Source organism: Lissotriton helveticus, chromosome 1_1 (assembly GCF_964261635.1).
Source record: "Lissotriton helveticus chromosome 1_1, aLisHel1.1, whole genome shotgun sequence".
NCBI classification, from domain to species: Eukaryota; Metazoa; Chordata; class Amphibia; order Caudata; family Salamandridae; genus Lissotriton; species Lissotriton helveticus.
In genome coordinates, this window is record NC_136057.1 from 1,409,246,282 (window position 1) to 1,409,268,985 (window position 22,704).

Sequence of the window (22,704 nt, forward strand, 5' to 3'; positions counted from 1 at the left end):
ATCGCCCTCCCAAGGATCAGTGCGTGCACATCATGGGTCCCTGAGAGGAAAAAAACAAAAATAAAAGAAAATTACCAACTGGGTATTTTTATTCTCTGTGATTTAAATATTTTAAACTTTAGCTAACTACATCACATATACCTGGACATAATACAACAACATACAGAGCAGAGTGGTGTGTGCTTGAGTTATGTAAACAAAGCAGATGACTATGCTTTTTTGATTGTTCTCGAAGTTTTTAAGAGGAATGGACACTTGCTTATGGTACATTATTTACCTGATTTTACATAACTTTTTCCCTCCAAGACAAGAGATGCACATTTTCCTTTTTTTTTTAATAAATATTTTTATTGGTATTTGCACAATACAAAAGTATCTAACAAAGACATTTCAAAAACTTTATTTTGAGGTATATGTTCAAAGCCCTACAGCTTTTAGGGGGATATTATGGAAAATGTTTGAACGCCCTACCAAAAATCTGTCACTGTGTATCGATAATCGAGACTAACTGAATAGAGTGCGGCTGCCCCTCTATTAAGCTTCGATAGTGATGTAACCTGGGGAGAAGATATACAGAGCCAAGCAAATGTTATTTGCAGTTAAATGAAACATTACTAGCGTTCGTTTTTGCAAACTAGCCTGACACCGATGCATACAGAATCACTCCACTACAATAGAGGATTCTCATGATACCTGTAATAAGTAGGTGGCAGTGAGCAAAGTCAGAATTTCTCTTAATCGGTAGCCCAGCTATTAGGGATAAAGGCCATGGTTTTTATTCATATAAGCAAATCCAATATTTAAATGTTCCATTTGCCTGGGGAAAAAATCAAAAAGAGTTGGCACAATCTCACCACGTGAAGACAAGTTTTGTGATGCTGGATAAGCTCGTTTTATTTTTAAATACCCATACCATTGTTTATTTCTAAGCTAAAGTATTCTCCTTTCTGCCCAAGATGTGTGAATGGCAAGGAACATTCATGGTTTTTGCTTGGCTCTGCTGCAAGCTAGGGAAGGTATTTCAATTTTGCCCATGTATTCCTTCTTTCCATGAGTGGCACTGCTGCATCCTTTCCTGTCTGAGTGCTTCAGAAAGAGAAGTGGAGGGCACTAGATACAGACCACCCCTCTTTGACAGAGGTTTGCGTCATTGCTCAGGAACAGCTAGTTTTATTGAGGATGGCAGGTTGCCCAATTTTCTGGAAAGTATGAGTGAAGGGCCATAGGAAGGTAAGTGCATTTGTTGTGAAAACCAGAGACTTCCTCACAGCCCCACATTGCTGACTTCAGATGAATGTCCAGGATTCAGAGTTTAGACACATGACATACCTTCATAAGTGTTAACTGCTTCCAGGTTCATGACATGCCTGATTACATGATACTCGTCTGAGATCCCGTTACCACCAAGCATGTCCCGGGCTTGCCGGGCAATGTCGAGGGACTTTCCGCACGAATTCCTCTTCAGCATGGAGATCATTTCTGGTGTGGCCCTGGAATGAGGCAGCGGAAGGGAGTTGAACAGATGACCCAACACTACAGCCACCTGGATGGGCACTGAAAGTGTCCTTGCCAAAGCACATGCACTACGCATCATCACCAGTTCACAAGGCTATGCAGGTACACGTCAACAATCTCTTCTGCATCCAAACGGACCCTCGCCGGCATTTCATCATCTGGGGGGCTTACTGAGTGCAAATACCAGACTTCCGCAAGCTTCCTTTCAAGTACCCAAGAATGCTTGCCCAATGGTATTTAAACAGAAACACCCCAAATCAAACAAATACACATACTAACGTTTTGTTTGTGACTGTATAGAGCCGCAGACATTACATCACTACACAAAGAGCATACTTCTCTTCATCCTTCAGACGTCCCAGCTGCAGGCAGGCTTGCAGGCCGATCGTGATCTCTGTCATCATATCTGCCAGCTTTTTCTGGATGAGCTGGTTTCTTGCTAGGGGTACGCCAAACTGGATCCTAGAAGACAAACTCCACGATCACTGCTGCATCACCTCTGATGAATTATGTTCAAGAAATGCCCCAATGACTGCACAGGTCATGCATTGTCTTACTCCATTTGTGTCTAGCAGTCCCCCTCTGGCAATATTGCAATATGTATACTAAACTAGTGTCCAAGCATTTAAAAGGGAACGGCAGCTGGAGTCATTACACTGGACAGCTTCGGTGTTTTTGAGTTAGTATGTAATTCTTTGTTGACAGTCCATGTGTTGTGTAAAAGACAACCTCAGTGAAATTAAAGGGCACACAGCACACATTTGAGACATCAAGACAGATTCCCCGGCCCGCATTAATTTCAGGAGCCTTAACTAGCAGTGGCAGTGCACTACATTGAACATCTTGAGAAGTTCTGTTATTTAAAAAAATTTGAATATTACAGTTTGTGTAATTTAGAACAAGAAACTGCATAAAAGACACCAGACGAATCTAGTTCACCCCTGTCCCAAACAAATCCATGTATGAAGGAATCCTCAAAAAATCAAATGCCCGCCTCCTTCTGTGTTTTTTTTTTACCTGTCTAAGGTGTACTGCCTCGCTGCGTGCAGACAGAACTCTGCTGCGCCAAGTGCTCCCCAGGAAATACCATAGCGTGCATTATTCAGGCAACCAAAGGGACCCTGTGGAAGTAAGAAAATGACCTTAGCAAGGAGTTTACTGTACGCACAAACAGATAATAAACGAGAGACCTTAAAATTGACTACACCATGCAAGCACTGGAGACGTTAGCAAATAGTACCCGCAGTTGCCACTAGTAATGAACTTGACGTCTTACCCAAGGGGTTGCTGTGGATGCCACGGGATATGAACTGCATACCACTGAAAATACCTGGAAACCCACCAAATAACTACGTTGAGCAGACAACTGGAAAAAGACTAGATACCTTACGTACGTGCTATTACACGGCACACTAATGAAAAACTACTGGAACTAGTGACCTTACATTTAAGTACAGTGGACACACCACTCAAAAGAACTGGAAAGAATCAGCAGAGCAGCCAAGATTCAAGGTTAATGCTCCTAATGAGTAGCCCTGATGTCGAAGACATGCATGTTTGTTGACAAAAAGTTATTAGGGTAATGGACCAAAAGTACTAAAATAATTTCTCTCCACAGTTTATATGTGCTGCTACACAGAGACCTCCACTTAACCGAATCCACGGCTATTTCCCCCTCCTATTACCGTCTCCCAGTCCCTCCATGCCATCACACATCACAGTTGAGAGGTGGGAATACTGCACATGGTATTACTGATACCCGAGGCATCAGTAATGAATCACAAGACGATCCCCTATAGAATACTTTACAAAAATTGGTGCTGCAGCACAGATTTTCCCCTTCCAAATTGTAACCCCATTGCTTTTACCATCGAAATAGTCATCCAGCTGTGCCCTTGAGGATTTGTTCCCTGTAAACGACACAGCATTACTGCACTCAAATACTCCTGGGGCAGTAATATAGCACCTCTTGTGATTCTTGATTGAGATGGTAACAGTAGGTACCAGCCCCCTCAGGAAATAAAAGGCCCTTGTCTTACAAGATGAAGAAAAATAGAAAAAAAATATAAATATATATTGGTGAACAAAGACCAATCACTCTAGAGCCTTTTGGGATAGACCAACTTCTCCAAAACCAAACATACAAGGATAAATCTCCAAATAATTATTGCTCTTGAGCAGTGGTTCCCAAATTTTTTCGACCCACGGCTCCCTTGACCCATTGGCCATTGCCCGCGCCTCCCCACTGTTACTTTTTTGGGAGGGCGGGGGGGGGGGGTCAGAAAGCAGCAACTACCTTTCAATAAGGGACTCAACAACACACGCATTACGAGATCAGGTAGGGTGAGACAACAGACAGCAACAAAATCCAAAAAAGGCCATAACTGTGGGAAAACAGATCAAATACCTGATGCAAATGGCGGAGGACAACACCTTAACCCCACTGCCCCAACCAAGTCCACAGGCATCTCAAAAGATGATAAATAAAGACTGCCAACCAAACATATACCCAAAATGTACCTTCTTAAAAGATGCAGGGGATGATGAATATAGACCGCCAACCAAACACATACCCAAAATGTACCTTCTTAAAAGATGCAGGGGCGGCATTAAATTCCACCAACGCAGACACCAATGGCCCGCCTTCACCAAGTGAATTAAACCCCCAAAATCTTTAACCAGGAATAGCCCATACACCAGAGCAAGAGCATGAAAACTGGCTGGCTCACCCAACAATACCTGCAACACTAATAATACCAGGACCATCGCGAGAGAAAAATACTCTCAATAGGAAGGAGGTACCTACATCAAGAATACTACCGAGGAATTCAGCCGACTCCAACCACCAAGTAGAACTGGGGGATATGGACAGCAAAAATAAAAAAATCTAACCTGGGAGCAATACAGACTCGATCCTCATCTCCAGGCAATGCCTCTCACTGTAAATCCCCCACTAAGAATATATAGTTACAGCTCGCTAACCGTCAGACCCTCATGGCTTACTCCTGCTCCGCCTAATTTTTCCCCGGGGAGGGCTCCTCTCCGTGGAGACCATCATGTTGGAGAACGAAAGGCGTCTGGCGGAGCAGGCTCGCATTGGCCCGTCACGGCGAACTGTGCTGGATGCACTCATGGCACTTAAGGGGGCTATTGATGTCCGGACTGGCAGTTTGTTGTCTGCATTGGATGGACTCACAGGCCTGAGATTGGATCCTGACTCGACGCCCGCGACCCGGCAGCCAGCCCGCCTTTCAATAGACGTTTCGGAGACGTGTTTTGACCCGGCGCTGGAAGCAGGGTTTACCCCTATTGTAGTGTATCTACCTGACTATGCTGTGCCTGATCACCCTATGGAACCGTTGGAACCCCCGATTGTGTACCCCACGGAACATTTACTTGTCGTCCCCATTTTGGAACCTTCTACTTTCTGTAGGTTGCTGTTCTGGACCATGTCGACTCTCCTCCCCTGTCGTTCTTTCAAGATGGCGGATGAGGTGCAGCCTGGCTTCGGAGGCAGGGAGGAGCAACATTGGTACCAGCCATCTACATTGGGACCGGCCGTTCTTTTCTCATCTGTGTACGCCTGTTCGGCAGACTTTTGCGGTCCTTTGTGGAAAGGGTTTTTCTTAAATTGACGACTTCAGTGAATTTGATCGTAGGGGCCAGGGTTGAGATTTTATTTGGGTCTCTTATTGTGACACTGTGTTTACCGGGATTGTTTTATTGACCTGACGAAGTCCGGGGCGGGGTTGGCTACAATGGGGGAAGGAGACCGGGAGTCCGTAGACATCTGCCCTCCTCCGATTTCCCTCACCGTGTGGGGTTCTTTCTTTCTACTTTTTCTCCTTTCCATATTTCTTCTTTCTTCTATATTTCGGGTTTAGGTACTGGGCGACAGGCACGCTGCTATGGGGGGTAGGCCGCAGCCATTTGCAGGGGTGCAGGGTGGGGGGTTGGGGGAGGGGTTTTATTTCTCTCTTCTTTGTTTCTATGGCCTTTTCCCTCACTTTTTTGGTTCTCCTTTTACTTTTCCCTTTTTCTGTATTGGGGATCGGTTTATTGTGTTGATTTTTGAGTCTTCATTGATTTGTCGTAATTTGTGCCTGAGCTGTTTTTGCATTGTGGGTAGCTCTGGGCGGGCGACTCGCCGGTACTCATAGTAATTGTATGCCTGTATATCCTGACTTTTTGACGCGGCACCTATGCCTTCCTTGTTATCGTCTTGATCCTGCAGGACTTCTTATTTGGCCCGCCCACTTTGTAGCTATGGCTTGTGATTCGGCACCTGGTCCCCATATTCCTTTGTGTTATATTGGAGCTTATTGCGTTCTTAGTGTCATCCTGCTTAACATAAAATTGAACCTCACTCATCCGGAATGTGATCGATGTAGACCATAATATTATGTTTCTTACGTGCTGCCGTGCCCTCGGGATGTTCGGCTGAATAGCGGTGTATACTATTATATCAATAAAGGTTTTACAAAAAAGAATATATAGTTACCTTGCACTCAGGATTCCAGTCAAGACAATTTAGACACAAGAGCTGGTAGCCTCTTCCACTCCACAGCCATCAGAAGCACGCAGGGAAAAAATAATCAGGACACCCAAAACGAACACCAAACAGGACAACACAATCAAAACTGACAACATATGGATCTCATTATTAAATACATTGCAAATGTCCGTTAATGCACTACAATATCAATCCGACAAAATGGACTTACAATTATGAGTCTTAAACTCATTGTCAATATATGTCTCCAACATGGATTCCTAACTGTCCGACCTCAACAACTTGATTGGGCGGGCCCAATACCTGCGTAGCAATTGTAGACAAACTATCAACACTCACCATTTGAATAACAAAGGATGTTAGTCCAACCCTCAGACCAAGTGAGCCAGGAAAATAACAAGGGAAGCCCTGACACAAATCTAGGATTCAGAGCAAACCTAGTAATGGATGAAGCCCCGAGCAATTTAGATAACCGAAAATATGAAGAGCGGCCAAATCTCCAGTCTGAGGAAGGCGACCACGGCAACTCAGGGTAACACCAGGATTAGTGACCCCCTTGACTCTAAACAATGAAGAAGGGAAAAAAGGGACGGAAAAAGAAGACCGACATAACTGCATATATTAACTGTGGCCTAACAGTTCAATCAGCAGCAGATTGTCCTGGGGGCATTAGAGGATAAGTCAATTAACGAGGACCAAGATGCAGACCTCTATCTAAATGTACCCAGACAAGAGAGAAAAAAATAGGGGGGGGAACCATCCCTGCAAAAAACTAAATGGGCTGGGGGAAGAAATCAATCACACAGCAAGATCTAGGACCAGCTACCGGGTGGGATCTAGACGCTGCACACGCCGGTCCAGCGCTTCCCCAATCTGAGAGAGCAGAGAACAGGGGGAGAGAACTCCTTCAAGCAACAAAATGCACAAATACAAGACCACAAAAAGAAACTTGGGGATGGAACCAATCACCCAGCAAGATCCAGGACCAGTTACTGGGAAAGATCGAGATTTAGTACACTTCATCTCAGAGCCTCCTCAAGAACCTAGAGAAAGGACTCAACAAGCATTAAACTTCAGGGGGTCGCAGATACAACAAGATACCTTGTTCTATCCAGAATATAAGTCCAAAGGAAGAGGAGACATCTTAAACAGAGGAAACATCCTATGACTTTTAACGGCAATCAGAAGCTTGGAAGATCTAAGGTCAAGTGATTTGGAATCTATCGAATTTGAAGAACCAAATAATTGCTTGGTGGAATGTGGCAACCAAGGCAGTCTGGGCTTCAATCGAGATAGCCAAAAGAATACTAAACTAACAAGAACACCTAAACGCCTGGGGAATCAAATTAGACCACACTACCAACCAAAATACCTAGAACACCTATTGGACAGACCGAAGGGTCTCTCAGATACCAGACACTTTTAAAGCAAAATATTTTCTCTGTGTTAAGGGAAGCATGCAGTACAAACCCAACCTGTTTAGAGGAAACCGCACAAACAGGTTCAGACACAAAAGCAGTGACACATACTGCACCTTAAGATTGGGGCTGGCTAGCCAGGACAATAAACAACCGAAGCAAAGACCTCTGACAATCTAAGAAGATTTCAGCAAATTAAAAAAACATCTTGAGGCTTTGCTGCTGGAATACAAATGGGCCGAGGAATAAGATCGGAGGCACCAACTTACTTCAATATTTCCACATGTTTGATCTTATTATTTTACAAAAAACTTGGCTGGACCAGCCAACTCATCTACAGGGATTTAAGTTATATCATTAACCAGAAGTTAAAATAGCCAAATTTGGTCATTCCAAGGGAGGACTAGCAACTTCTACTTCCATCAAGAACATACACACAGTTAAAGAGCTATCAATTAAGTTAGCATTACCTAATGCAACGCAAGCTCTGAAACTGACGATACAAGGCCATCGGAATCCTTTCAACTAATAATAATAAATATATATCTGCATCCATGAGACAAGGCCAGGGAAATTAAACATATAGAAGAGGAACTAACTAGAACCTTGACGGAAGGGAAACTTCAAACATTATAATAACAGGAGATTTTAATCTGCATATGCTGGGCACAACGAATGAAGAACACACATTGGAAGCTCCAGCTTTGGCACAGCATATTCCTCTTCCAGCTAGAAACAACTGGGGAAAACAAACCAAGACTGCGAAAAAACTCTAAGTAATTTTAGAACACCTAGGGTTCCGAGCTCAAAACGGAGTGCTTCGGAAGTCCAAGGACGACGAAGTTGAGAATCCCGTCCTTAAGGAAAGCAAAACGCCAGGAGGCCAACGAGACAGCGAATCGCCCCGCCACTCTCCAGGAGGAGGGTGGCTATACAAGGTACGGTCCAGGCAACTGGGCCTCTCAGGGCACTGGGCGGAGTAGGGAACGCTGTAACGGGAGGACACCGTAATCGTGTAACAGCGTCACACCTGGTGCCGGGAAACTGGTGAAAGCCCCTCACGTCCCATACCCTGTAAAAGAAGGGCTATAATCCCTCCGACTGACACCGGCTTAGTTTGTTATTTTTCTTGTTTTCTCTCATCTTTCACAAGAAACGGATGAAGACCAGTGAACTCGGGATTACTCTGGGGGAACCTTGGTGACTACGGGACTGCTTCTCTGACCAGGACTCTTCAGTTATCTCAAGTGGCTGTTGCATACAACAATAACAGGAGTTACAATACAGAATACACGCGTCTCTTTAATGTCCTTTGCCTTCACAAGAACCCTGCTCAGGAAGGTCCTGTGACAGTGTCTTGGTGCTGTGCTGCCCATGGGCGATCAGAGAGGCAGGATGGATACCAATTAGCCTGGGTTTAGAAGAACCACGTTATTAATGCTTTCCTAAACTGTGGAAGAGTCTGGGAATATTTCAGTTAAAAAGGGAGTGAATTCCACAATTTGGCAGCAATGTCACAAAGCTTTTGCTGGCCTAACAGCAAGTCTGAAATTGGGCACCACAATATTTTTCAAGCCAGAGAAACGAAAGAGTTTAGGAGGTGTATACCAGTTAAAGCGTTGCCTGAGGGCAACTGGTGCAGTACTGTGTAGTGCATTAAAGGCAGTGCACAAAGCATTAAAAGCAATCCCTTTTTTCACAGGTAGCCTGTGCAGTTGGTTCAGTGCCACAGATGCAGAATTACATTTGGGGAGATAAAAAATTAGATGGGCTGCCACATTTTGTAGTGTCTGAAGTTTTTATATCATTTTTTGTTTTAGGCTGATATTCAATCCATTGCAATAGTCCAATATGGACAAAATCAGTGCTGACAAGATCAATTTTGGGAGATTAGAGGGGGATAAATGGTAAGAATTTTCCTCAGGATTTTCAAACGAAAGAAGACTTGAGGTGGCTATTCAATTAATCTGGTTCTTAAAGGAGAGCTTTCTGTCAAAAAAGACCCCAGGTTTCTAACCTTTTCCACTGGGGATGGGGATGTCCCATGTCTGGTGGCCACCAGTCTGGGGACCAAAAGGTGATGTTATTTCCGAAGGACAAACCTTAGCCGAGTTTAAGCTTAGGTAGTTTTTCGCCATCCAAATATTGATATTTTCCATACAGAGGCGGAATTGAGAGGCTCTATGGACGGGATTTCCTGAGGCAGACACTACGATTCGTGTGTCGTCTGCGTAGGAGACAACTGAGAACCCAAAGATTCTGATAAGTTTAACCAGGGGACTAATGTATAAGTTGAATAGGGTGGGACTTAGTGACGCCCCTTGGGGGACACCACAGGGAAGATTCCATGTTTTGGAGCCACATTTTTCTAGAGTGGTATTAACACCTAGATTCATGAAAGAAAAATCGTCTCGCAAAGGGCCAGATTCTCAGAATCTGGCCCTTTGCGAGCGCAATTTTTGCATTTGGGATTCATCATCCCAAATGCAAAAATCGCTATTACAGAATTCGCATTTTAGCGAGGAATTGCATTTAAGGAATCTCTATTTGAGATTCCTTAAATGCAATTCATTAACCTATTTTAAATTGCGAATTCGCAATATTTGACCGCTATTTACCACGAAGTCAGACTTCGTGGTAAATAGCGAAAAAAATAGAAAAAAGCACTTCAGTGCATTATTCTCTGTTGCATGTTACACACACACATGTCCTTTGGACATGTGTGTGTGTGCAACACCTGTGTAATGTTGCATTTCAGGGGTGATACAGGGTGTCCTTTGGACACCCCTGGCACCCTTGAAATCGCATCCTTATTTGCGATTAGCAATTTGCTAATCACAAATAAGGAACATGTAGGAATCGCAATATTTTTTGCAATTCCTACATGAATCCCGTTTTGCAAGTCCTTAATAGCGATTCCTTATGAATCGCTAATAAAGACTCGCAAAACGGGTCTTTGATGAATCTAGCTGATTGTTCCCTGTCTGCCATAAAGGATGTTAGTAGGGCGAGAGCTTTGTCTCTGATTCATAGCTCATGCAAGCGATCAATCAGAATGTCGTGATTGACAGTATCAAATGCAGCTGAACGATCATAAACTCATCAGTCGCACCCCAGTCGGCCTTCAACATCTGCTAGATTAAATACAAAGTTTCTCAAAAGAGAACACGATGACTATAAATCTGGACAAATCTAAAGTCATGACTTTGAATCAGAAAAGGGGAGAAAGAACACATCCATGGTATTTGGCTAAACAACCACTGGAAGTTGTGTTAGAATATAAATACCTAGGAATCATCATAGATAGCAAAGGACCATTTGCTGCCCAAAAGGAGGCTATAAAAGAAAAGGAACAACGACTGCAGTAGCCCTCAAAAACATAACAAGCATTTACAATGCAATGGTCTCGGCATTATTAAAGGTAGAGCTATTGGCATTGCTCATGACATTTTTTTTTAAAAATCGTAAATAAATGGCATTGTCATTTACAATGCCAATAGGTTAATCGCTCGCAAATGCATGACCTATTGCATTTACACCCAAACAGAGCCACCCACACAGAGCCCCACACACACACAGAGCCCCACCCACCCACACAGAGCCCCCCCACACACAGAGCCCCCCACACACACACAGAGCCCCCCCACACACACACAGAGCCCCCCTCACACACACAGGGCCCCCCTCACACGCACACAGAGCCCCGCACACACACAGAGAGGGATACTTTGTTCATTAAAAAGATTTCCCTTTCGGGAATAAAACACAGGGACGATGGTCTACTGTTCCTTGTAGATCATATTCCTTTGTGTGTCATCAAATACAGGGAGTCACAAATAGCAACCTGCCTAGTTAATTTTCTTTAAGCTAGTCGTTCTGATGCCCCTTGTGGATAGCGATTTTGCGACGTAATTATTAGCATGTAGGTCACATCACAAAATTGTAAAAAGTTGGTGCTAAATTTGGGACCACTTTTGATGATCTGTCTATTCGTACATCTGGCCCTTGGCTCTACATGTAATGATTATTATAAGAGTAGCCCCTCTGGGCTACAGGGGTTCCTTTTTTGACAGTTTTTCAAAAGAACAGAAAAAAGAAAGAATGAAAGAAATAGGGAAGAGGGGGAAGAAAGACAGAAACAGAGTGAATGAAGGAAGGGAGAAATGGAAATAAAAGAAGTCAGCTAGAATATAATAAAGAAAGAAAGAACGTCAGAAGAAAGAAATGATGGAACAAATGTGTGAAGGATACAACAATGAAGTGGAGAAAAATAAATGTGATAAAACAGGGAATTACTGCTACTAAATGGGGAATTGTGTAAGTGAACTTTCATACGCCTCCCTCTCTCTTCTGTTTTCTCTCTTTCTATTCTCAAGAAGTAAAGAACACACCGAGGATCACTAAAATATTTATTTAACATAGCAGTAACCCTAAGGTGGTATATCACATGAATAGGTCACTGTTAGGGTGAATAAATAAGTAATGGCCGTCATTTTTACAGCGTATATGGTGTCAGGGCTAGAGTAACCACTCAAGTTCACCGAAGGGCTAAGAAGCTTCATTGCTGGGCAATGTGGCTCACCTGCCACCAGTGTCTTTTATTGTCAAAAGGGAATATAAACACAGACACGATAATCAACCGAAGCCTCCTGCTCGGAGTACAATGCCACTCTCCTGGCCAGCCTGAGTGAATAAGTATGTAATGGCTGCGTATGGGTGAATGAATGAATGTGTAATGGCTGCGGACGGGCTAACACTTCTAGGCGCTTTTATGAGTCACGGCATCTCCTTCTGAAAGGGGACACCGTCACACCGACTATATCCGTGGGTGATCTGAGCTCAAGCACCGAAAACAGAGTTGGTTACCTAGCATCTACATGCCATGTTTTACATCTTTCCTCAGACCTGGCCGTTCAGTCTATATCACTCTGCATATTCCTTCTTTTGCCATATTCTTGCTGAGTTAAAAAGCAGAACTACAAGACCCATAATGCAGTGCGCTGTTGACTAAAAGCCATGACTGGCTGAATGTGTTACACATGCAAGGGACCACGCCGGTCCCTCAGACCACACATAACATTCCGTGTGCATTAAAGTATTAACTTTAAGAGGCGACGTCTCCAAGTGTTGGTACGATAAGGGTCACACACAGAAAACAGGCGCGTGAAAGAAAGCACACTGACATCAAAATTCGTGCTGCCCAGTTCACAGATTGTGCTGCGGCGAACGAAAGGAGAGGACCGAGGTTATCTCTCTCTTTTGGGCTTCAGAGGAAACGGGACAGACTGGGCTGCCATCCAGTTTCGAATTAAGGGCCATTCGGGCTCCGGTGTTATCTCATCCAGTTGTCTGAGAGGCTGTCTTGTAGCGCGCCGAGTGACTGAGCCGTGAGTGGAAGCAGCCGGCGGTCTCTGTAGGGTGTTGTTTTTTGCGGAATTGATGTTCGCAGTTCTCCAGCAAGGGTTTACAACACAGGGGCTTCCTGGTTGGTGTCTATCTTGGCCAGGTTTAAGCTCCAAACTCAAGAAGAGGGTTCCGGAAACTTCATGGAACAGAGACTGCTCTCATAAAGGCTGCCGATGACATCAGAACCATCAGGGACCAAGGAGGAACAGCGATACTGGTCCTGCTGGATCTCTCGGCGGCCTTCGACACGGTCAATCATGCTGTCTTGATTGACCGTGTCGAGGAAATGGGCATTCGCTCAAGGGCCAAGGAGCTTCTGGCTTCATTTCTGTCCAACAGAACGCAAGCAGTGACACTGGGCGCATTTCAATCTACTGAGCTCGCCCTCCCATTTGGCGTTCCGCAAGGCTCATCCCTAAGTCCGACACTCTTTAACATCTATGTGTCGGACTTAGCAAGGGTAATCAAGAACTACCGGATGAGCCTTACCTCATACGCCGACGACACCCAATTGGTGATCGCAATTAAGAACGATGGTGAGGAGGTAGCCGTAAGGTTTCAAGAAGGCATGCTGGCCATAAAGGAATGGATGTCTGAGAACTGCTTACGTCTAAACTCTGATAAAACTGAGGTAATGATTTTTGGAAAACTATCGCCACAGTGGTCCACCTTTTGGTGGCCGACCCCACTCGGAGCCCCCCCAGAACCTGTGCAAAAGGTCAGGAATCTAGGAATTATATTCGACGACAATCTTAACTTTTCCAGCCATGCCAATCAGGTTGCGTCGTCTGCCTTCTATAAGCTTAAGATCATCCGGAAAATCCTGCCCTATCTTCCTGAGAGTGCAGGGAAAACAGTGGTGAGTTCCTTAGTACTCTCATCACTTGATTATTGCAATGGATTGTTTGTAAATGCTCAGGCACGGGTGGTGGCCAAACTGCAGCTTATACAAAACGCTGCCGCAAGGCTACTAGCTGGCATTCCCAAGTTTCAGTCCACCAAGCAAGCTATAAGGAACTACCACTGGTTAACAGTGAGAAATCGCATTAGATTCAAGACCTTGTGTCTCACCTATAAAGCCCTCAAGGGTGTTGGACCAGCATTTCTCAAACAGAAACTTTTCTATTACCTACCGAAAAGATCCTTACGATCTGAACAGAGACATCTACTGGTAGTGCCACGCACTAGGACGGTGACATGGGGCGATAGATGCTTCACCAACTCTGCAGCCAGACTTTGGAATACGCTTCCAGAGGAAATAAAATTGGCACCCTCGCTACTTCAATTCAGAAAATTGATAAAAACCTGGTTATTTGACCAATAAACTGATCAGGACAATACTTTCTAAGGTAGACTCATGCTCCCTCTGAGATTTTCAGCTAAGTCATAGCGCCAAGACACCTACGGGTATACGCTGCGCTTTATAAATTTTTAAAATAAATAAATAAATAAATCTTGCATTACTGATAGCGTCTATTATACCGTAAGTGATTCATTCTACACTCATTCCGCTGAGTGGAAACCTCAGACGGGGAGGGGAGGCAGAGGTGGAGCGAGGGGGGCAAAGACTCACTGCAAGCAAGGGGGATGGCCCACCTTCGCTTTTGTTGAGTTTAAAGGCAGCCATGGTTGGGATAGAGTGAGTGAGTCACTCACAGCAATGGGATTCGGTGCCCTTGCACCTGCTGCACCAAGGATAACCACACACCCTGCTACGAGAGTGAAAAAAATGGCGGCTGCAAATGTCCGAAATTTTCGGAATTGGGGGCGTGTTTTTTGGCGTTCTGAGTGACGGATGACGTCACAGGGCGAAAGAACGCCAAAAACACCCCCCCGAATCCGAAAGAGACGGGGCTTTAATGGAGTGACGCCCCTCTCCTCCAATGGCTGGCCTCCGTTTAGGAAGCCAGCCAATGGGAAGAGAGGCGGGTTCAAGCCCTCCTAACTCAAAAACATAAAATCTTCGGACTCCGCCCACTGCTACGCAGTGCGACGGTCCGAGACCTAAAAAAGAAGATTGCCAGCACAAGGTTTTTATCGCTGATCCAAGTGATGTAGGCGAAACTCATACCGGCAATCACTTATGGGAGCGTGGCCATGAGATTATTAATCACACATGATCAATGAGGCAGAGCAGCTGGCAGTGACTGCGCCATCTTGACAAACCCACCAGAGCTTAGCAAGGCACGTATTACTCAATGCTGGCACCACTTAGGCAAGTCCTAATTAATGGCTTCAGTACAAATGAGAGCTGGGAGGAGTGGTGGGGAGCTGGAAATAAGCACCATGCACAAAGTGGAGTAGGGAAGAAAAAGCAGTACCTCAATCATGTCCCAAGCAGCGGGCTGGCACTAATTAGGTTTAATCAATCTGTTCATGGTCCGTGCTCCACAGAATGCAATGGAAGTGATGTTTGGCCTGCTCTAGCTAATTAGGAGGCAGCAAAGAAGAGTGACACTGAAGCCAACAAATGGTAAGCAATGGGCGAGCTATTGTGAACAAGTGTCTGGCAAGCAAGAGCGCACATGCATGGTTGCAGGCTTGACCTAAAAAGTACTGAAAAGGCAGATGCCTGTGGGGGTGAGGCTGGAGATCAGCTAGTAGGAGAGAAACCACCCAATATAAAAAAACACAGAAACATCTCAGAACTATCAAAATATCACTTTGTGTTTCCCTCCCTTCCCCTCTCAGTCCATGTGGACCAGACGCTTATCAAAGTAATGGATAGATAAGGAAGGTCCTCACCAGAATAGTCTTAGAATTAAATGATTCAAGCAAATTTCAGTGACCGATCGCTTCTACCATACAAGATTATTCTAACTCATAAAATAAAATACTCGGAAATAATCCAACATGTGCCCCAAACATGAATGGGTAGGGAAGGTGCAGTGGAAAGTGCCATTTTACCCCCACCCTGCCCAAATATTCAACATTGCGTTTATTATTTTATTTTATTATAAAGTTTTGTATAGCGCGAACAAGACCCGTGGGTATCAGAGCGCTTCACAGTATGAAGACGGTTATGATTCACATATGTAGTAACACTTATAAAGTCAATCAGAATATGAGGTAGATACTTGTTTGAAATATTTAGGTAGATCCTTATATGCCGTTTGGGCGTTTATATAAAATACATAGCATGAGCGTTTACATTATATATAAAAATACATAGCATGAGCGTTTACATTAGAGGTTCGGATATATAGCATATGGTTACTCGGGGAGTACCTATGAGGTAGGTAGTTATAAGGCATTACGGAGGTAAATTAGGTAGATGTGCATATACCTCTTAGCAAGATGTAATAGGAAGGATACAAAAATATGCGTATAAGTATTCGCACAAGGTAATAGTAAGGATACAACTAGGTCCCAGGAGAGACTCCTGACCCTAATCAGTGTTCCGCATTATCTGGATCAGTTCATCATCTTTCCCTAACAGTTATGTTGATGCTATGAATTAGGACGGCAATAGCTCCAATCCGTGGTCATCGGTCTTCACTATGTAAGGAATTTACTCATCAAAATGCTTTTCACTTCCCTCTTAAAGGTTCCTGTATTCTGAATCATCCTAATGTTTGGAGGTAGTGAGTTCCAGATTCTGGGGGCTGCTCCTGAGAATGCTCGACCGTACGTTTTTTTCTTCCTGAAAAAGGCTGGTCGCAGCAGCAGCTCCTTTGCACTCCTGGCTGGTCTCTTTCCCCCAGATAACTCAATTTTCCCTGCTAGGTATCTGGGTGTGTTGTGGTGGAGCGCTTTGTGGGTGATACATGCTATTTTTAGTTGAATTCTGGCTTCATAGGGTAGCCAGTTTAATGCTTTCAGGTGAGGAGAGATATGATCTAATTTCTTCGATCCGGTAATAAGTCTTGCCGCTGCGTTGAGACATGCTTTTAGCGGAGCTGTAGACATTTTTGGTAGACCGGCTAAGGTGGAGCAGCCATATTCAATCCTAGAAATAACTAGTGATTGGACTGCCAGTTTAAGATCCGCCTCTGATATGTATGGTTTCAGTTTCCTTAAGTAGTTCAGGTGGAAACGCGCATTTCTAGCCATCGACTTAATGTGGGCTTGCATGTCGAGGTTCTCATCTAAGGTGATTCCTAGCGATTTCGCCGAGTTGACTAGGGTTGGGGTGCAGTTTAGCGCAGTCACCAGTTTGGTCCATTCCTTCTTTTCCGAGTGGTTTCTTGGAGGTGCGATTAATAGGAACTCAGTTTTGTTAGCATTTAGCTTCAAATGGTTGGTTGTTAGCCATTCCACAGTCATTTTTAATGTCTCGTTCATTCGTTCAATGTCTTCCAAGGACACGATCTTTATGTATATTTGCGTGTCGTCCGCGTACATGTGATAGGATATCTGTGATTTACGGAGAATTTCTGTAAGCAGTTCAACATACAGGTTGAATAGATCTGGGGATAGCGTCGATCCTTGAGGGACTCCAATTGAGTTAGGGCATGATGGTGAGAGTGCTTGGTTGACCAGGAATCTCTGTGTTCTGTTTTGCAAGAATGATTCGAACCACTTCAACACATTTCCAGATATTCCCATCCTCTCTTGCAGCCTGGTCAGTAATGCTTCATGGTTGACCGTGTCAAACGCAGAAGATAGGTCTAGGAGAATTAGTAGGCATGCCTGGTTTTGTATCTAGTGCATGAAGGGCGTCGTCAACGATCTGGAGGATCGCTGTTTCTGTGCTATGACCTGCTCTGAAACCTGACTGGTATTTGTCCAGTAGGGAAAGGTTGGTGATGTGTTGGCTCAGTTGGCCTTGCACACATTTCTCAATTAGTTTGGCAAGTAGAGGGATGTTGGTCACTGGACGAAAATTATTCGGATCTGTTGCATCCGCTGTAGGTTTTTTGATTATTGGTACGACTTGTCCTGTTTTCAGGCAATCCGGGAGGATCCCTTGTGTTAGCGATGCATTTATAATTTTGGTCCAGATTGGTACTACAATATGTCTGATTTCTTTTAGGCATTTCGCTGGTAGCGGGTCTTGATAGTGGTTGTTTGGTTTGATAACCTAGAGCGTTTTGGCCATGGTATTCTGGTCATATAAATCGAAGGTATCCCATTGTGCCTTATTTTTGGTCTTATTACAGTTTGTTTTCAGGCTGGTATCCATCGTAGATATTGGTTGAGTGGGTAGGTTATTTGCAGCGCTCTTGAGCTCTTTCTCGAGCGATTCGGCCTTCTCCATGAAAAATGATGAAAATTCTTCGCAGCCCAGTAGTATATTCGTGTTTTCATGGGCAGATTTTGCTAGTTTTTTTGATTGTTGCTTTAAGATTTCGAATAGTTTCTTCGGTCTGTTTTTGGCATTATCGAGTTCTGATCTTATAAATTCTTTTTTGGAGTTGATGATCTTTTTGTTATATTGATTCCTGATGTTTCTGAGGGCTTTCAACTCCGGAGACGATGGGTGTTGTCTCCATTTCCTTTCAGCCATTCTCAGCTTTCGCCTTTCTTCGTTTAGCAATCCATTAAACCATGGATTTTTTATCTTCTCTGTGATTCTTTTCATTTTTAGTGGCATGGTGTTATTGACAATTTTCTCAATTGATGTAGTGTAGTGATCTGTCTGATCGTTTACCTCCTGCAGGTTGCTAGGTGGCTGTAGGTCTCTCTCACAGCATTCTACTAGTAGCTCAATATTCTTTTCTTTAGTCTCTCGAATCCATTTTTTGTGCCTGATGGGTAGAGATGTCTTGCTTTTTGTAAAAGTGGGTATCGCAAATGTTACGGCATGATGGTCAGACCAGTCACACGGGTCTATTGAGAAGATTGATGTGCCTTCGTTTCTAGATATAATCCAGTCCAACGTTGCACCTTTCACGTGTGTAGGTTGTGTGCATACTTGTGTGAGGTTTAGTTCCAAGAGGAAGACCTTGAGCGCGTTGACCAGTTTGTCATTGCAGTCATCCCAGTGTAGGTTGAGATCGCCTAGGAAAATGTTATTGACCTCGTAGTTAGAGTTGGCCGTAATGATCTCCATTAACTGTTCAATGAACTTGGCGTTTTCTCCTGGTGGGTGGTAAAGCGCGTGTAGGTTGCATCTTTGGTTGTCTGTTGATCTTATATTAAGACCTAGGTATTCACATGATTCTATAGGGTCGGAATGCAATTGGTTGATCTCAATATCCGATCGGTGAATGCAGGCTAAACCTCCTCCTATCTTCTTCGGTCTATCCAGCCTTATAATGTTATACTGGGGCGGTACTAAGAGATCCATGGATGGAGATGATGATTCCGAAAGCCATGTTTCTGTAATAATTGCTAAATCAATTTCCTTGTTGATGATGAGATCTGCTATGTCTGATGCATGGTTGGTTGCAGAGCGGACGTTGAGTAGAAGGCATTTCATAGGTTTCCCTGAGATTCTGGAGTTCAAGTCATGCACTTCGGCAGTTAGCTTAATTTGTTGTAAGTTATGGAGGTCGAGTTTTCTTTCATTCCGTCTGAGTGATCTATTGGGATCGATTGGTACTGTATTGATTCTCTCCCCTCTCTTGTAGTTTGAAGGTTCATATGATCGGAGTAGGGCAAGGGTCTCCTCCTCTTACAACTATGCTCACTAAATATAGCCTAGATTTTAACTATAAGTACAGGTACTGTATCTGAAGTCTGGCAAGTTGCTGAAGCAACTGATAAACATGGCACATAAATGGTAATAACAGACACTACGCTGGTAGTGCTTCTGGCAAATGGTTTGAGAGAACCGGGTAAAGCAAAAGATGGACTATCACAGAATTTTGCAACGATTTTGTTTGCCGCCGAACAATGATTTATTAAGGTGAAGATGATAATATATTACTAGCTGAAAAGGAAGGATTTCATCACTACACCACATACAGTTCACTGGCAATACATCAAGGCCTCATGTGCAAAACCATTTTAAGGTCGGTAAAGCTCCGATTCTTATAAATCAGAGCCTTTCTGACCGCTAAATGGATGGTTTTTTTTAACAACATATTTTATTAATTTTCTGAAGTACCAGATGGGCCAAACACGACAGGCAACATACAGTTGAAAGGCATATTGTAAAAACTCTAGGTACTGCAAAATTTTCTCCCAGAAGGTCTGCAGAACATCAGATTGGAAACAGCCCCCCACCCACCTCCCCCAACAACACGCCATACATACCCTCAACAACATAGCACATACACATCAAATGAATTTCCGTCCACATTTGTCCATCACATTAAACCGGCAGGTCATTTACCACCAGTCGTTCAAGAGGATCTTGGTTCACGGGCTGCACCATTAAAGACAAATCGATACCCTGACATTTGGCCCACCTGGCCCAGAACTTCCTATGCTTTTGCGGGCAACCCCTAGCCTGAAACACTGCAACCTCTACAGACATACACCTATCTATGGCCTTCTTCCAGTTCGCAACACAGGGTGGGGACGTAGCCTTCCAGTGTTGTGCAATGTCACGCTTTGCCAACGTAAGGCCCAAGAACAGAAGGTGTGTTTTATATCTCCCCCCCCCCATGTCTTCTGTGTTGTGAAGGAGTGTCAATCTAGGGTCTGCTGGAATGTCCCATGCTAATACCCGCCCCATGCAGGACAAGATACCTGACCAGAAGTGTTGCAGTGTCCCACAACTACACACCGTGTGAAGAAACAACCCCTTGTCTGAGTCACAGCGGAGACAGGCAGAGGACTCAATAGCCCCCATCTTCCAGAGGCGGAGGCGTGTGTAATATATCCTGTGGAGACATTTAAACTGGATCAGCCCGTATCCCGTGGAGACCGCGGAGTGCCAAGGGCTAGCCAGCGCCTCGGTCCAATCGTCATCTGTCAGAGATGGCAAGTCTGCCTCCTATGCCGCTCTGGTCCTATGTATGGTGGTTTTTGAATGTGTTGTGAGTGTTTGGTAGATTTGCCCATCAACAACCGACCCTCCAACGGGTGAATGGGGTAAAGACGTGAGGCGTCGTATCAGGGGGGACAGGGCATGGTGTTGCTGCAAGTACCTATGAACTGTGATTTGTGGAGGTCGAAATCTTTCTGCAACCTCTGAAAGGACTTAAGCGAGGATACCTGCATAATATCTCCTTGAGTGGATATCCCGATATCGTCCCACTTACGAAATCCCTCTAGTGACGAGACAGGCCGGAGGTGAGATCCCTGCCAGAGGGGAGTAGCCCCGGTCAGCATACCCCATCAACCCATAGACCGGACCACCCGCCTCCATATCTGAATAACTGTCCGGCATGCCGGGGGAAACGCCTCCAGGGACGAGCTACTGTACAAGAGGTGAAGCAGCGGGGTATCCGCCATGAAGAGCCTTTCCACGGCATAGGCCGGGCCCACCTGAGAACCATACCACCATTTATTGATTACCAATAACTGCGAAGCCCAGTAGTATGCCCGTAAATCGGCCGCTGCGATCCCACCGCAGTACGTAGACTGAATACACGTTGTGAGCGCCACCTGGACCGCACCCCCTGCCAGGGAAACCTATTCAGGAGTGCATTCATTCGAGGAACCACGACGGGGGATAGGATACGGATAATTCTGCAGCCGATTCAGTACGTGCAGTAAAAACAACTAAAAATGGCAGACCTACAGTATAGCGATAGGGGCAGTTGGGACCACACTGTCGTCTCATCACGGACCGTCGGGAGCAGCGGGGCTACATTGCGCAACCAAGCCTTATTAGGACACCGCGTGATATACACCCCGAGGTACTTAAAGCCAGCGTCAGTGATGATTAGTTGGGAAGCCCAAGCCTGGCTCCTCTGCTCACTGCAAATGGGGAACAGAATAGATTAGGACAGATTAGCACATAACCCGGAGGTCTCTACAAAAATCTGCAGGATTTGGAGCACACGTGGCCCAGAAGCCCAAGGATCTGATATGAAGAATAGGGCGTCGTCAGCATACAGCGCGATCCTGTCCGAACACTCCGGCGACCAATCCAGTGCCCTGAAGACAGTCTAGGCGCACCCACTGGGCTAATGGCTCGATCGCCAAGGCAAATAACAGAGGGGAGAGGGGGCACCCTTGCCTCGTTCCCCTGCGAATGGGGAATGGGGCCGGGCAGTGCCCGGCCACAACAAACCAATGCCGTAAGGTCCGAATATGACAGTTTCAGTTAGGCCCGGAAGCTGGTCCCAGGTTGACGGCCTCTACGAGTTTAAAAAGATAGGTCCAGATCAGCTAATCTAACGTCTTATCCATGTCCGCCAGCAGGACTGCCGTAGGGCGACCCAGACAGTGTGCTTCTGCCTCTACGTTGTGGGCCCGTCTGATATAGTGTCTGGTGGAGTGTTGTGGCATGAATCCAGACTGATCTGGATGCACCAAACCCTGGATACACGTGCCGATGCGGTCGGCAAAAGCCTTCCCCAGCAGTTTAAGCTCAAAATTCAACAATGAGATGGGGCGATACGAACCTGGGTCTTCAGGCGGACGGCCCGACTTGAGGAAGACTACAATTTCTTTGTGTCGCCAATCCGGGGGCAGAACGCCCTGCTCGGAGGTCTTTTGAAGCGCCTTAAGCAGACACGGTCCAGTCTGCATGTGAGGGCTCAGGAAGTCGCATGGGAACCCGTTTGGTCCCGGCGTGTGGGCCGGGTGCGTATTGGATAACGCTGCCTGAAGCTCATCGAAGGATATGGGTGCGTCCAGGGGGACGCGCTGCTCGTCCGAGAGGCGACAAGGAGGGATATCTGTTATAAAAAAAAGTCATCAATAAGGGATTCAGCAATGACCTTGCGTTCCTCATACAGCTACGCATAAAAATCGGCAAAGGCCTGAACCACAGCCTCGGGGAGGCACACATGTCACTTTCTGAGGACCTCAGTAGAGTTACCTGCGTCGGAGACACTCTGGCCTGGC

General features: G+C 45.1%; 1 protein-coding gene across 1 annotated transcript in view; it reads right to left on the minus strand.

The window, feature by feature from the left end:
• GCDH (glutaryl-CoA dehydrogenase) overlaps positions 1-22,704 on the minus strand; it is a 216,747-nt gene that overhangs the window by 548 nt on the left and 193,495 nt on the right. Inside the window, exons 9-12 of the mRNA XM_078684804.1 lie at positions 2,533-2,636; positions 1,852-1,977; positions 1,330-1,490; positions 1-40 (exon numbers count right to left, since the gene is read on the minus strand). The exon at positions 1-40 is cut by the window's left edge and continues 548 nt beyond it. Coding sequence (XP_078540930.1) covers positions 1-40; positions 1,330-1,490; positions 1,852-1,977; positions 2,533-2,636 — 431 coding nt within the window. The remainder of the gene's footprint in view (positions 41-1,329; positions 1,491-1,851; positions 1,978-2,532; positions 2,637-22,704) is intronic.